Consider the following 15,800-nt stretch of genomic DNA (forward strand, 5'->3'; position numbering starts at 1 on the left):
GATTTTGGTTAAGGTCATTAGATTAGTTTTATATTATCTTGCTTCAGTGGTACAAGGTAGTTCAGCTTGTCGGATGGAAATAAAATAGGTACTTGCTCTAAAATGGTGAAATGAACCAAATATATCCAAAAGAAAGAACACAGGCACACACAGTATCACAAAATGTAGATTAAAGGTAACAACAGCTCTTACCTCAGACAGATATGGTGATATAAGTTGAACTCTTCTTTCCCTGGAGCAGGAACACAGAACAAAAGGAAGTCAAATCTTACTCTGTTTGGTCAAGATAGCCAATTACTGATTTAATTAGATCAAATTCTTTATTTCAGTGGAGAATCTGGAGCTGGAAAGACTGAAAGCACAAAGCTGATATTGCAGTTCTTAGCTGCTATTAGTGGCCAGCATTCCTGGATTGAGCAGCAAATTCTGGAAGCCAATCCCATTTTAGAAGGTAGGTTACACAAAGCAGAAGAATTGACATGTGGCTTTAATCATTTTAATCTTTTGCACTTACAAGAAATGTAAGTTTTCCCCCAAAATCACTCCACCCTCACTCAATTTAGAGCTGAACTAGATGATGCTGCAGATGACAGATTGTTTTACCTCCAGTTTCTCAGTCCTTCAAAGAGAGAAAATATTAAGAAACGTACTTAAGCATTTTTAAATAACAGCTGTTGATATGTAAGAAATCAGAGATTGTGTGTTTTTAACTGACTCCACTGTAAATATTTTGGAGAGTTACATTGTGAGGGTTCGTATTTGGTCTCCCCAACATCTAGCTGAGACTCTGGAGACATGCCCGTTGTAAAACCATAACTAGCCTTTATTGGAACATATAACAATAAATCCTTTTGAGCAAACTCAACATCTGTTTTCTCTCGTCGCCAATGGGTCTGGTGAGGGCATCCAAACATCTTTAACAAAGGTCCTTTCAAAAACAGGTTACTGCTTTCCAAATCACAAGTCTCTACCTCTGGATTCAGAAGTGGGGTGGTCTCATTGTCTCATACCTCCATCCCATAGGCGTCTTCCTCTGCTCGTAGAGGGGTCCAGGGCCCATTAAGTAGCCCCTCCTCTGGGCTTCCTCTAAATGCCATGCCTGGCATTCTCTCTCTTCTCTAGACACCACTTCTTTCTCCTCACTGAGCCTTCTACACCACCCTCTGGCCTCCAATAGAAAGGATGCTGCAGTAGACCCCTTCTTCTCTGGTAACCGGCTTCCTCTCGGGGAACCCGCACCTTTTCCCATTTACCAATCCATGGGTCCTCTACCCATATCATCTCCCAACCCCCCAACCCCGGTATCAAGTCAACCTGTCCTTTTGTATCTCCCATTCCCGCCTCTACAGCGGACCTCCCCCTTTCCTCTCTTCCCATCAATTCACCACCCGTCTGTGTGGCTACTGTCATTTTCAACAGTTCCCGCTCCAACTCCCCACTGTTTATTCTCGATGGGCGGTGCAGGCAGGTTTGTCTGTGCCTCTTGCTCTCTTTTGAGGGAGAACGACACTCCGGCGAGAGCCTTTACACTCTCGCCTCGTGTCTCACATACATACTGTGTTTCCCCCAAATTAAGACAGGGTCTTATTTTAATTTTTGCTCCAAAAAACTCACTAGGATTTATTTTCAGGGGATGTTTTATTTTACATTCATGTCATCTTCTTTTGGTTGCAGCACAATGCTGCACAGTGGTGGAGGGCGGGGTTTCACTTAACTGGGGCTTATTTTTTGAGTAGGGCTTATATTATGAGCATCCTGAAAAATCATACTAGGGTTTATTTTCAGGTTAGGTCTTATTTTCAGGGAAACAGGGTAGCTGTCATTGTACAGCTGCCTTTAACAAAATATCCACCCCAAGCCTTTGAGGTTCATTGGGCTATAGATAAAATAAATTAAATAAACTGATTTTTAATTTGTAAAAGGAAAATGTTTCATACCTCAGGATTTTGAGACATTTGCAATGGACAGAGAACTGTACCTTATCTGTTTTTGCTTCACCGTGGCATTTCACTACCCATAGCATTTGGAAATGCCAAGACAATTCGGAATGACAACTCAAGCCGCTTTGGGAAATACATTGATATTCACTTCAACCAAAATGGAGTGATTGAAGGAGCCCGGATAGAACAATTCCTTCTGGAGAAATCTCGAGTGTGTCGCCAGGTAAAATACATTCAGAATATGAGCATTTAATGTTAATTCATTACTTTTTCATTCAGTGCCTTTTTTGTCCCAGTAGTTACATCATCATCATCATTATTGTTGTTGTTGTTGTTGCTGTCGTCATCGTCATCATTATCATCATTATCATTATCATTTATATCCTGCATTTCTCCCAACAAGGGACCCAAAGCGGCTCACAACATTAAAATTCACACAATTTAAAAACACAGTACAGTGGTGCTTCGACTTACGACCATCCCAACTTACGACCAATTCGAGTTACGAACAGCTGCGGCTGCAAATTTTGCTTCAACTTGCAACCAGAGCTTTGAGTTACGATTAGAAAAAAGGTGGGGGGAAAGGTGGGGAATCTAAATTGCTAACTATTGGTCAGCGAAGATGCTACTTCTTTGTAGCTCTTTCGCCCCAACTGTTAGAGTGTGTGCGTTTGCAGAGAGGCTTTGGACTGCCTGGTGCTGCTTTCTGCTTCTGAGTGAGTACATACAGGGTTTTGCAGTGTGGGTTTTGGCTGGGGGGGGGTTATGTTTCTCTGCTGTGATTTTTCTTTTGTTTCTTTGTGATATTTTTTTCCAGCCCCAGAGCATTCTGATGGGGCTTGCAGTGTTGTTTTGTTTTTTTGGTGTTTTTTCCGGCCCAAATGTGTTCTAATGGGGCTTCCAGTGTTGTTTTGGTTTTTTGGTGGTTTTTTCCTGACCCAAATGCGTTCCAATGGGGCTTGCAGTGGTTTTGGGGTGGGTTTTTTGTGATTTTTCCCCCAGCTGGAATGGATTAATGGGATTTCAACGCATTCCTATGGGAAATGGTGCTTCAACTTTTGACCAGTTCGAGTTACGATCATCTTCTAGAACAGATTAAGTTCGCAAGTCGAGGCACCACTGTAAGTTAAGTATTAAAAGATAAATTAAACAATATATGATTTAAAATACAATTAAAATATTAAAACTTGAAAACATAAAAAAGATTAAAACTATCTACTAAAATGAGATTCAGGGATTCAGTTATAATCTTTTCATCATTGTAGGCTCCAGAGGAGAGGAACTACCACATATTTTACTGTATGTTAATGGGAATGAATATGGAGCAGAAGAAGATGCTGAACCTGGGCACTGCTTCTGAATACACCTACCTCACGATGGCAAGTTGCTGTTTTTATGATTCATATCTCTTTATCGTTTCTTGCATTAATCAGTTACATTGCCTTGGGCCACAGGAAAAATAGGTGCAGCTAATATTAATTATTGTATGTGTAATAAATCCCTCTTCTTCTAAAGAGTTTAGAATTAACATATCTGAGGGATGTTCCTATTGTATCTTTCCTATAGCCCTATCAGGTAGGCTAGACTGAGAGGAAATGACTTGCCCAAGCACACTATGTAAGCATCATGGCAGAGTAAGAATTTGATAGTAACCTTAGCGAGAAACCTGGCATTGAACATACTATTTACTCTGCCTCCAGGTATAAATTATATTCAGGAAACAAGCCTAAGAGTCAAAGTGCATCTTATATCCAAATCTATATAATTATGACCCAAAGGATGGCCTTCTTTTCTTTAAAAACTATCTCACAAGGACATGATTGACAGCAGAAAAATGTTAGTGTAACCTGTTCGTATCTTTTAAGTTTTCCATCGTAGTGTGAATATACATGGGTTCCTTTTGCACTCATTAACTACTCTTCAGATGGCAGGTAGAAATAGGTCAGGGAAACATCTGTCACCAGATACCTCTCTGCTACCATTCTTGCTTCCTGAAGTATGTTTTAAAATTTTAAAAAAACCTCTTTTTAAAAATGGAGGCAATATATATCCATGAACATATTCAAAGTAAATATTTCTATAGTGGGTTGCTGTTCTTTCTTGCTTAGTCATCAATATTGACACCAATTTATACTGAATATAAGGTATTTATTCTTGCCACAGTTAACTTCCTTCAATGGGAACATATTATATCCTTTTAGAATATCTGCAGAAACAAAGCCTATACTCTGCCCCCAAAGCATCTGTTATGATGTAGCAGAGTAAAGTTGTATTCTTCTTTTCTGGAGGCATACAATTAGCTTTTTTAAATTAGACAAATAAGTTGCACACTCTGTTTTTAGTTGTAGACTATGTTGTAATTTTGAATGTTGTATTTTCCTCCTTTGTTTGACTGCTTTATTATTAGTATGAGTGCCCACAGCTCCTTTTCCTTTGATATCACCCTTCTGCTGATCCCTGGTTCTCCTTTTTATGATCTGTTGGGACTATTTAAAGGATTGCATGGCAGTAGGGAAAAGGGGACAGTTTTCCAGAGTTCTCCATACACATATAAACACACACACACACCATGGGAAAATTGCTGTCTGAGGAGGTTGCAGTGCAGTGATCTAGCATGAGACTCAACAGTTTGCTCTGTAAAAAAAATCAAAGGCTTTGGACTGGACTAGAGAGAGAGAGATTAAGGGGTTTGTACTGTCCCAAACATCATACCTCAACTTTCTAGGTCAGCAGAAAACCACTCAGAGTCATGCTCCCTGCAATATTTTGTAGAATGAAATAGATGATCACACGGGCAAAACACTGAGTCACTACACCACTGTCAGGAGAAGAAACTCTGGTTTGGAAGGGGAAAAAAGGACCAGCTGATTTGCATTGACCTTTATGTCAAATGATTATTGAAAAATTCTTTGAATTCATCTGTGCCAATTGCAGAGCAAATTGTGAGGTTTTTTTCTAAGTAGTTGCACGTGTACAGGACTTGCATTTTGGAACTAAGGCTGCTGTCATACCCATGCTTATTTGACAGTAGGCTTCACTAAATGATTCAAAACTTGTTTCTGAGTAAACAGAAGGGGAAGGTATTGCAGATTGGTTCCTGGAGGATTGTTGTCAAACTGCTATTCTGCAGCTAGTTGATAATAACACTGCAAAGATGTTCCGTATTCTGTACCCTTTTTTCTGTTTAGTGTCTGTGTATTTTTTTTTGTCATAATTTGTTACATTTTTATGTTTTATATATATTATTACATGTAAGACTGCATGTGTTATCCTAGAGTTTTCTTGCAGGGTGATTGTACCTCATGTGAAGGCCGTAATGATGCCAAGGAATACGCCCATATACGCTCTGCTATGAAGATCTTAATGTTCTCCGATTCTGAGCACTGGGACATAAGCAAGTTGCTGGCAGCCATTTTGCACCTGGGGAATGTAGAATTTGAAGGTAAATGTGGTGTGCCCATGCACTTGAAGTAGGAGAAAAATGTAGGTGGATGGGGGTATAAAAATATATATTGTGGCCTGAAACATCTGTTTTTGTTAATTTTCTCTAAATAGTGTTTCCTTATCATATAATTTGTTAACATGAGTGCATGGTGGTTATGTCTACTATATAAACAAGAACATTTCAGTTAAAGAGAAGTATAGTATATTCTTGAAGGCTTCACAGCCGGAATCTGATGGTTGTTGTGGGTTTTCCAGGCTGTTTGGCCCTGTTCTTAAAGTTTGTCTTCCTAATGTTTCACCAGTCTCTGTGTCCGGCATCTTCAGAGGACAGGAGTCAGAACTCTGTCTGTGCTCTGGTGCAGTTTGTTGGATAGTTGAGTATTTATAGCTGTGGGTTCGGCTTTTGTCCTTTTCAGGACATTGGGTGATTATGGTGATCAGTGTGTTTTTTGTTGTGGGTGTATTGTTGTGATAAGGGGGAGAGATGATCTTTCACTTTGATTGATGGGTGTCATTAGCTGGTCTTTTGTGTGCAGTGATCACTGGTCCTTGTGGCTGGGTAGAGTTTGTTGACCTTTTGCAGGCTGTATTTTTCAGTGCTGGGAGCCAGGCTTTCTTGAGGTTTAGACTTTCTTCTTTTTTGTTGAAGTACACCTACTTCAACTAAAAAGAAGAAAGTCTAAAACTCAACTGGAAAAAAAAACCTTAAGAACATGGCCAAACAGCCTGGAAAACCTACAACAACCATCAGAAATATAGTATTTAAAGCTGCATTTCACACAGTTAATAGAATATGTTGAAATTAACTAGTCTTGCACAGATATTTTCCCTTGTATTGTGTGGGATATAACATTTTGGAAAAGAAGCAGATGTAAAAATATCATGGCAAGGATCTTTTTATGATTGTTTAAATTGTCATTGCTTTTTAATGTCAGTACAGTCCTTTACATATCCTTCGAAGAAGATGATCCCATCCTCAGAGGTGGCTACCATTCCGAGCCTGTTATGTCATGTTATAGAGCAGGAGCATGCCATTATGTTTTACAGGGCCCACATTTTTGTTCCCAGTATGTTCTTTAGCCTAATAGTTCCTCTTGAATGAGAAAAAAACACATGCTTCATTCTTTGTTACCAATGCTTACTTAAATTGTTTCCTTCCTTTAATTAGCTGCAGTGTATGATAACTTGGATTGCTCTGCTGTCTTGGATTCTGCACACTTTTCCATTGCAACCAAACTGCTTGAGGTATTGGCATTACACTTTAATAGTATTATATTTCTTCTTTAATTGCATATTGACCAATAGCCTATTGTGTAACATCTGTTCTGTTTCTTGCCGGTAAATAGAGGCCTGCTGGGATTCTCAGAGGGGTGCATGTGTACACAGCAAGCCAGCACACGCTCAAGAATCACACCACGCTTTATTTACCCACAAGGAACAGACCAAAATGTAAGGTTTTGCTTACACTGTTCAACAGATTCCAGTCATTATAACATATTATTACATTTCTTGCACAGGGCATAACTCTCCACCACATTGTACCTTTTCAGATCATTCTGTAGATTTAAGTTTGACTGACAGCTGCTCTTTTGAGTGCTATTTAGGTCCCTTTCTCTGTGCAGAAAAAGGTCTCTTTCTGCCTTATGCAAGGCCCTTTCTCTCTCTACACACACATAAAACTGAAGTAGGTATCAGGAGGCAGAGACACCTGATGACTTCAGGGGAGGGTAGTGGATAAATTCAATCACTGGGATCTACCGAGTTCCTCACTTTTGATCTATATGGTAACTTTGAAGGGAAGTGACCATGCCATCTTTTATGTATGCATTAATGAAAGTTTCAAAAGAAAAGTCTGTTTTTAAAAAGCCTCAATGAAAAAATGGTTAGGAATGTGTGGGTAGATCTTCTGATGGAAGAAACAGATCAGGAGGAGTAGGAGAATCTGAAGACTGAAATATTCAAAAATATTCAAGGCACAATCACAAAGTATTGCCATGAAGAGCTCAAATGGAACACGAATGGACTGGATACGCTAGAGGTTGTCTCTAATTTGGTATTTCTGTAAGATTATGAAATTCATTATTAATTCAAACAGGTGGATTCTGGGGAGCTTCACAGTAGCCTTACAAACCGCTCTATCATCATCCGAGGGGAAAGTGTGTCCATGCCTCTAAGTGTGGCTCAGGCTGCTGATGTGAGAGATGCCTTTGTCAAGGTAAAAAAGCTTTTTTAAACTATTGCTCAGTTGCAGTTATGAATGGTTATTATTTTCAGAGTAGGAGTGGCAAGGTTCTTGTCATTACCTAAGGGTGAAACATGGCAATTAGTGTCCTGTTTGCGATTCTCCTGTTTCTATTTGATTTGTTTAATATGTGAATTTTAGATGGTCTTCTGCAGAGCTGCATAATTCACAAGGGAAATGGTCTTGTCCTTGACTGCCCATCCATGGGGTCAGTTTCTCATGTTGTGTGTTGCATATTTTTCTTGGTGTTGGTGCAACTATTCACTCTAAAGCCCAAATTCCTCATTTTCCTTTTCTACCTCCAGGGTATCTACGGGCTTCTTTTTCTTTGGATAGTAAATAAAATCAATGCTGCAATTTACAACCCACCCTCTCCAGATAATAAAGACACACGCAGGTCCATTGGGCTACTGGACATCTTTGGTTTTGAAAATTTTAACACAAACAGGTATATTCATTCAAACTAATTTCTTTGTGGGATTTTGGAACAGAGAAGCAAGAGTTTACTCCCGTTTCTTAAAAAAGGGGGTTGGTTGGAATTCACATCTGTTCCCTAGATAACATGTGTCAAACTCAAGGCCCGTGAGCTGAATCTGGCCTGCCAGGCTCTTTCATGTGGCCCTCGCAGTGCATGAATTTTAAGCAAACAGGTCTCTGGAGCAAAGCACAGGAGACAACTACATCGGTCATTCATCCTGCAATTTACTTAAGACCAGGCATTGGTGAATTTGAACTGAATCTCAGTGTTGCAGGGTCGGGGCCCTCTGCTACTGCCCAGGACACCAGGGGTCCCCAACCCGGTCCATGGCCTTCGAAGGACCGGGTCGCCGGGACAGATGAGTGGAAGGCAGGAGGTGAGCAGTGAGGAAAGCTCCGCCTTGCATCAGCACGCTCCCGGCTCTCCTCCCTTTCCCTGCCATCCTGACATGCCCTAGGGGGGTGGGGCTGGCCGGCCAGGAGGGCGAGAGGTGTGCCCTGGCTGGGCAGAGATGGGGGTGGTGGTGGCAGTGGCCCTGTTGCCTCACCTTCCTCTCCCTCCTCCATGTTGTGCCAGGGCCGGCCAGGCAGGGTGGTGAGCCAGGAAGCAGGCTAACAAACCCAATCCCAAGCCCCACCAGGAGATCCACGTGTGTCACTGTGGCCTCCCCGTCTACCCATCAAGGACAGGCACGCCCTTGGGGGTGCAAAGCTGTATGGAGAGGCATGGATCTTGGCCGCCCCCACGCCTTCCAGGCGACATGTCCAGCCTGGACTACCTGGCTGCTGAATGCCTTGTGTTCCTCGCTGCCAGGGCTCTGATCCACCCACCCTCTAAGGATGGAGGAGGAGGAAGCACTGCTGCCATGTGCCCTGGCGTGACCATGGCTCGCATCCCCGTGCCCTCTGCAGGCTGCAATCCAGAGGCCTAGGCAACATCAGAATTGTCCTGGTAGAAACTTTTAAAAACAAAAACAAAAAAAATTCTTGTTTTTCAAGATCTGTCTGTTCCTGCTGCTCTGTTCTGAGAACAGTTATGTAACCATTTGGGCAATAAGAAAACCAATGCATCTGCTGCTTTATTTCTGTGAGGACTGATTCTTGAAAGGGTTGCCCATGCCATTTTAAAAGCAAGTCTAACATAATGTACCACTGAGCTCACACTCTTTGTAGTATAGATATAAAGAGTAGATACATTTATATAGTCTTCCAGATACAGCCGGCCTTTTGAGGGCAACCATAATCATGATGCAGCCCAAGATGAAATTGAGATTGACACCTCTTCCCTAGATCTTTGAAACAGAACCACACTCTGTAGAGTCAGTTCTGCACAAGCAAAGAATAAAAGAAAGGGAAACGTTAGCAAAGCTAATTTAACTAATGTATTCGCGAAGGCTTTCACGGCCAGGATCTAATGGTTGTTGTGGGTTTTTCGGGCTCTTTGGCCGTGTTCTGAAGGTTGTTCTTCCTAACGTTTCGCCAGTCTCTGTGGCCGGCATCTTCAGAGGATAGCACTCTGTGCTCTCATGTAGTTGGCTTGAGAGTGCAGTATTTATGGCTGTGAGATAGGCTTTTCTCTTTTTCTGTAGATGGGTGATTAGTGTGTCTTGTTGTGGGTGTATTGTTGTGCTAAGGAGAAGAGATTATCTGTCACTGTGGTTGATGGGTGTCATTAGCTGGTCTTTTGTGTGTAGTGATCCCCTGTCCTTGTGGCTGGGTAGAGTTTGTTGACCTTTTGCACGCTGTATTTTTGAGAGCTGGGATCCAAGTTTTGTTGAGCTTCACACTTTCCTCTTTTTTTGTTGAACTTCTGCTGGTGCTTGTGGATTTCAATGGCTTCCCTTTAATTGTGCTTCTCCAGTTTCGAACAGTTTTGTATCAACTTTGCCAATGAGCATCTCCAGCAGTTCTTTGTACTCCACATCTTCAAACTGGAACAGAAGGAATACTTGGCTGAGCACATCAGCTGGAGTCACATTGACTTCACAGATAACAGTACAGCTTTGGAAGTGATTGCCCTCAGGCCAATGAATATTGTTTCTCTCATTGATGAGGAAAGTAGGTTCCCTAAGGTGAGTATCATTTTTCATTTAAGCCTTTGCAAGATATAACTCACATATACATTCTTTGAAATTAATTGGTCAGCAGATACATTGGATGGCTTTCATTCGCAGAAATTTCAAAATGGTTCTGTAGAAATTTCAAAATGATCTAAATAGGTTTGAACACTGGGCTGAAAATAACAGAATAAAATTCAACAGATGCAAAGTACTACATCTAGGAAAAAGAAACCAACCACACAGTTCCAAGATGGGGGATACCTGTCTCAGTAATACTACTAGTTAAAAGGATTATAGAGTTGTTGTAGATCACAAGCTGAATATGAGCCAACAGTGTGATGTAGCTACAAAAAAGATAAATACTATTGTAGGCTGTATTAACAGAATAACAGAATAGTCTTCAGATCTTGTGAGCTACTAGTTTCCCTCTATTTGGCACTGGTTAGGCTCTTTTGCTTCTTTGGGAGGCTTCCAGAAACCTGAGCCAGGCAGCTTAATGCAGACATGTGAACACCAGGATGAATGACAACAATTTCTTGTCTTTCAGTGGTTTTGAAAGTGGCACATTCTGTGCATGTCCTTTTTTTCTCTCAACTTGTTCTGACCTATTCATACCCTTGTACACCTGGCTAATTCTTTCTGATGGTCCTAGTCTGCCAAGGAGAAGCAAAAAATGATAGTCCATTAACTAGAGGTTGCTTTGCTTTTAATTGCGGCCAATAATGGCAGGATGTGTGTGTGTGGGAGGGGGTTCAGTAGAATTTTCTCCCAGAACCTTTGCCTGAGTGGTATTCAAGTCTGCTATTTCACTGATTGTGTTATTTACATACGAGGAGCAACACTAAGCTGGGCTGTTCACAGTTATATGCCATTTCCCACATCTTAGAGTCTTATTTGAAAATCTGAAAAGTAACAAATTTACTTTAAATATGCAGATAGATTCTCAGTTGCTACAAGCATCTGAGCATCTAGAAACCGGGTTGAATCCAGGAGAATACTCAAATTGCAAGGGACGCAGACTCACAGACAGCATAGGTTGAACATCTGTTTCCTGATCTGCATTGCACTGACCAGGAACACTTCTGCCTTGTCTGGGTTAAGTATCAATCTGTTCACCTTCATGCAGTCTATTGAAATACCAGACACTGCTTTAGAAACAAATTAGCTTCCTCATATGTAGATGCAAAGGAGAGTTGGTTGTCATCAGCATTTTGATGGCAGCAGACACTTTAGATAACCTCTCCCAGCAGTTTCATGGGATAGGAAGTCCTGAGCAACTCATGAAAAGGTAGTCTCAGCATGGATGTGAAATCCCCCACCAACAACATTCTCAGGACCAACTGAACTAGCTCTGACAGGTGAGTGGTACACCAACAGGACTCCATTCTCTTCCAGGCACACACCTTCGGACATGCACAGTTAGTCATGACAGACTGGGGGAAGGGCCATCTAGCAAAGGGAGATGGAATCTTATTGACTGTTGCAACCTGCCTTCCTGCTTCTCAGTTGTTGTATGGGCAGGACATACCTGAGATAAGATTATCTTCTGCTTCCAGGATTTATATTCTATAAATGCCATACAGCTTTACTGTGTGTTTAGTATGGCATATAGTATATGTGTTCTTTTGAGTATACAGTATTGCCATGCAAACAGTGAATGAACTTTGTTTCTTCTTGTGTTATGTATTTTCCCCCAGGGAACAGATACAACCATGTTAAACAAAATCAACCTCCATCATGGCCAAAGCAAAATCTACATTCCACCAAGGAGTGTCCATGACACAGTTTTTGGGATCAACCATTTTGCCGGTGCTGTTTATTATCAGTCAAAAGGTGATTTAATAGTAGCAGCTCTCTGTCCATGCATATGATTATCAATTTGTTCAGCAGGGAAACTGGATGGTGTTTGAATCCTTTCCTCCTAGATGCCCAAGTCTTCTCTTCTCAACCTGTTCCATTCCGTTTTTTTGGTTCGTCACCCTACTGCTGGGGAACTTAGGATGATAAGGGGGGGTGGGGAAGAGTGAAGAGTCAGCAGAGAAAAAGGAGGAAATTCAATCAGCTTTGTTTCCAGCAAGTTAAGATAGCTGTACTCTACCTGTTCCTCCTGCAAATCTGGATGGCCACAGAAGTACTACCTTAACAAACTGCAAACAAGGCTGTTTACCAGTTTCATCTTTCTGTGTCCTGACTCCTCTGTGGTCAGTCAGCTAAAGTGAATTCAATTGGGGAAGCAAAATTTCCCTGTGTGACTTTGCAGGAGATCCATTTGCATTTTTCCTATTGTGTACTTGCACCCCCAGCTACACCTACTCTACACAAGAGGATCAGCTAAAAGAGATGAGAGAAGATTGAGGAGAGAACGTGGTTAAGCAAGCTGAGTATAGATCTAAAATTGCCATCATCCAAATGATGAACTTTCCTTTTTTTCTTACTCCTAGGCTTTCTTGAGAAAAACCGTGACATGCTTAGCTCAGACATAATGCAGTTGGTTCATTCATCTAAAAACAAGTTCCTCAGACAGATCTTCCAGGTAGACACAAACATGAATGTGGTGTCTTTTGGCCGTGGCAGCATTAAACATCTTGCTGTGGATCCCCTCAAGGTTAGCCTTCTTACATTGATTTTCAACCTAAGTCTTTCCTCTGTCTCTTAGCCTCACTTTGTCTTCTGAGTCAGTTTGTAGACCACCATTGTTACTTCTGCATATTATTCTTGAACAATTTCTATCAGATAGCTGTTTTGCCCTATTGTCTGAACAAGCTGGAATTGATTTGTCTGACATTTCAAAATCTGAGAGTAATAGGCTGAATAAAATACTTCAGTTGTCAGTTAGAATGCAAGAAGGACATTCCTAATTTAAATACTGTATATGAATTGGTCAACCATAGCAAAATACACCATTAAAGTTACCAGATTCAACCAAATGAAGTAATAGGTAGCAGGTGTCATTCATCTTATACTCTAGCCTGTGTGGTGGCAGTGTCCTTTGCAGTTCATAAATGTCATTTCTGAGTGACAGGTATACAGTAAGACTGGATTGCTACTGCAAAGCTGAACTCAGCTGAAGGAAAGGAGCAAGCTGAGTTGAGACAATTCCTGTGTTACAACTGGTATGTCCAGAAGAAGCATTTGTTCCTTCCAGGTTGGAACAGAGATTTTGCAGTAATTTCTCTCCATATTTATTATTAAAACCCCACTCCTTTCCTAAGAAATCAGTGTCTCTTTAAAAATGAGTACAAATTATTTCAAAAACCTTGAAGAAACCTTTTGAAATCCTTAAAAGCAGTCTTATCTGCTGGGTCTCTCCCCACTTCCTTTGCTATTAATTAGCACTAAACTGAGAGCTTTGGATAGCAATGAATACCTGCTGGTACTTGGAAAAAACCCTCCAAAAATCTGGAGGAAACTTTAGAATAATGATTTCTGCTGGATTTTGGTGAGGAGCGTTTTATTTTTAATTTTTTTATTTAAGTGGAATAGCATCGGATTGAAAGATTGTGGCACAGCAGACATCCAAAAATTAATCCATTTTTCAGATTGGCCTTCTTCACAATCTACTGCTTATAAATCTTACAAAAACCCTTTCAAAATGATATTCTTTGCTGGATGTATGTGTGCATGCGTATGTGTGTGTTTGAGTTTTTTTTAAATAATGGAAGAATGCTAAATTGAAAGCTTATTACTGGAGAAGCTCTTGCTATCTCAACTCTGTCACCAACGCAAAAGGAAGTAAACAGAACACCTACAAGAGAAAGTTTAAAAAACAGAAATACAAGGTTTTGTCACAATTTCTCACAGCTGGTAGTGTTGTAAGCTTTGCATTATCTGGATGCCACAAAAATGCTGGTATCATTCATGCACAAAAGGAAATAAATGTTCCATCTGGGCAAGTCAGAAGTTGTAATCATAGCAACATTGGGAAATCAAGGGCACACACGTTAGCATTTAACCAGCATATTTGGTCTTGGACCAGAGAAATCTGAGTTCAGATCTTCTCTTAGCTGTCAAGCTCATTAGATGACCTTCAAGACCAAACATCTTCATAGGGTTGTTGTAAAAATAATCAAAATGATCTGCCAAAATATATTAATCTCTGCTCCTTGCAGAAGGGGTGCACTGTAATTTTACAGTTTTGATAAATTATCATTTTGAGGTGGCCATTCTAGGATAGTATTCCTGTGTTCTACTGGTACAAATGTTTTGGATTGAGATTTGATTTCCATTAAGTGGTTTACTTGTACAGATGTTTCTCAGGTATGTTTCATAGAAACATATTTGCACCAGCTTGCATCCACCAGGAATTTGTCGTTTTTCAACTTACGTGCTAAAATGAATCACAAAAAAATGATTGTGCTCTGTTTCTTGAATCTATCCGCTAACTCTCCTCTTTGCTTTCTCTAAATTCTGCTTTCGCTGTCCTTTTGCCATCAGTCATTGTCCAGATGTAGTTTTGTGCAGTCCAGGACATCACCTCCTACTTCTGGACAGGTAACCTGCTTGGAGAAGAAATGCCTTAATAAGAAAAATAAACACTTGTACATTTACTAAGAGACAGTTGGAGTGGTAGCAACAATAGCAGCAATGGTGTAATTCTGGCAAGCTGGGTGAGTCCAGTGGAGTGACCACAACTTGCTCCCAGGATATTGCTCACCTTTTGTTGTTGTTGTTTAGTCATTAAGTCATGTCTGACTCTTCGTGACCCCATGGACCAGAGCACGCCAGGCCCTCCTGTCTTCCACTGCCTCCCGGAGTTGGGTCAAATTCATGTTGATAGTTTCGGTGACACTGTCCAACCATCTCATCCTCTGTCGTCCCTTTCTCCTCTTGCCTTCACACTTTCCCAATATCAGGGTCTTTTCCAGGGAGTGTTCTCTTCTCATGAGATGGCCAAAGTATTGGAGCCTCAGCTTCAGGATCTGTCCTTCCAGTGAGCACTCAGGGTTGCTCACCTTTCCTCTAGTCTAGAGTAAAAGTAGGCTATCTTGTTCAGGAGCAAGCACCCTGTGAGTTTGTAACTGAGACCCATTTTAGTTTTCACTTGAAGCTACTACAAAACAGTGTCTCAAGAAAGCAGGTGTAGTACTGAGGAATAAAATTCCTCACGAACCAGTTAGGTCCCAAGGTTTATTCTCACTATTAGAATGAGAACTTATGCGTAACTCTCTTGACAATAGCTTCACTGGGTGCCAGTCTGTTTCCGGGGCGAGTTTCATCACCTTTCCAAACTTGCTTGGTGAGGAGATAGCAGAGAGCCTTCTCAGTGGCTGCTCCCAGGAATGCACTGTCCCAGAAAGCCAGATTGGCCCACCTCCCTCTTATCCTTCTGTCTTCAGGCAAAGACCTTCCTCTTCAGGCAGGCCTTTGAACAATAAGTTATCTCAGGAATGGTGGGTTTAAGCTTATAGGTTTTAGGGGTTTTTTTAACACTTGATGGTTTTAATTTTAATGCATGTTTAATTGTGATATTTATGTAGTGTTTTAAAATTTCTTATTTTGCCTGTTGTGAGCCGCCTTGCGTCCCCTTATGGGGAGAAAGGCTGCATTAAACAAACAAACAAATAGTAAAGCCACCCCTTTAAAATATCACTTATATTGAATGCTGTAGTAGGGTCGCTATAAGTTGGTTCTGACTTG

The 15,800-nt window shown here is 41.0% G+C and overlaps 1 protein-coding gene across 6 annotated transcripts in view; it reads left to right on the forward strand.

Moving 5' to 3' along the window:
• MYO7B (myosin VIIB) overlaps positions 1-15,800 on the forward strand; it is a 77,174-nt gene that overhangs the window by 11,593 nt on the left and 49,781 nt on the right. For 5 of the 6 annotated variants that reach the window (XM_078389358.1, XM_078389357.1, XM_020787474.3 and 2 more), the window contains exons 6-16: positions 330-451; positions 2,021-2,163; positions 3,206-3,319; positions 5,229-5,382; positions 6,553-6,629; positions 7,480-7,599; positions 7,932-8,074; positions 9,965-10,175; positions 11,861-11,996; positions 12,605-12,768; positions 14,598-14,654. In XM_078389358.1, the coding sequence (XP_078245484.1) occupies positions 330-451; positions 2,021-2,163; positions 3,206-3,319; positions 5,229-5,382; positions 6,553-6,629; positions 7,480-7,599; positions 7,932-8,074; positions 9,965-10,175; positions 11,861-11,996; positions 12,605-12,768; positions 14,598-14,654 (1,441 nt within the window). The remainder of the gene's footprint in view (positions 1-329; positions 452-2,020; positions 2,164-3,205; positions 3,320-5,228; positions 5,383-6,552; positions 6,630-7,479; positions 7,600-7,931; positions 8,075-9,964; positions 10,176-11,860; positions 11,997-12,604; positions 12,769-14,597; positions 14,655-15,800) is intronic. The other variant, XM_078389360.1, reaches the window with a different exon arrangement.

The sequence above is a fragment of the Pogona vitticeps genome, chromosome 3 (genome assembly GCF_051106095.1).
Source record: "Pogona vitticeps strain Pit_001003342236 chromosome 3, PviZW2.1, whole genome shotgun sequence".
Lineage (NCBI taxonomy): Eukaryota > Metazoa > Chordata > Lepidosauria > Squamata > Agamidae > Pogona > Pogona vitticeps.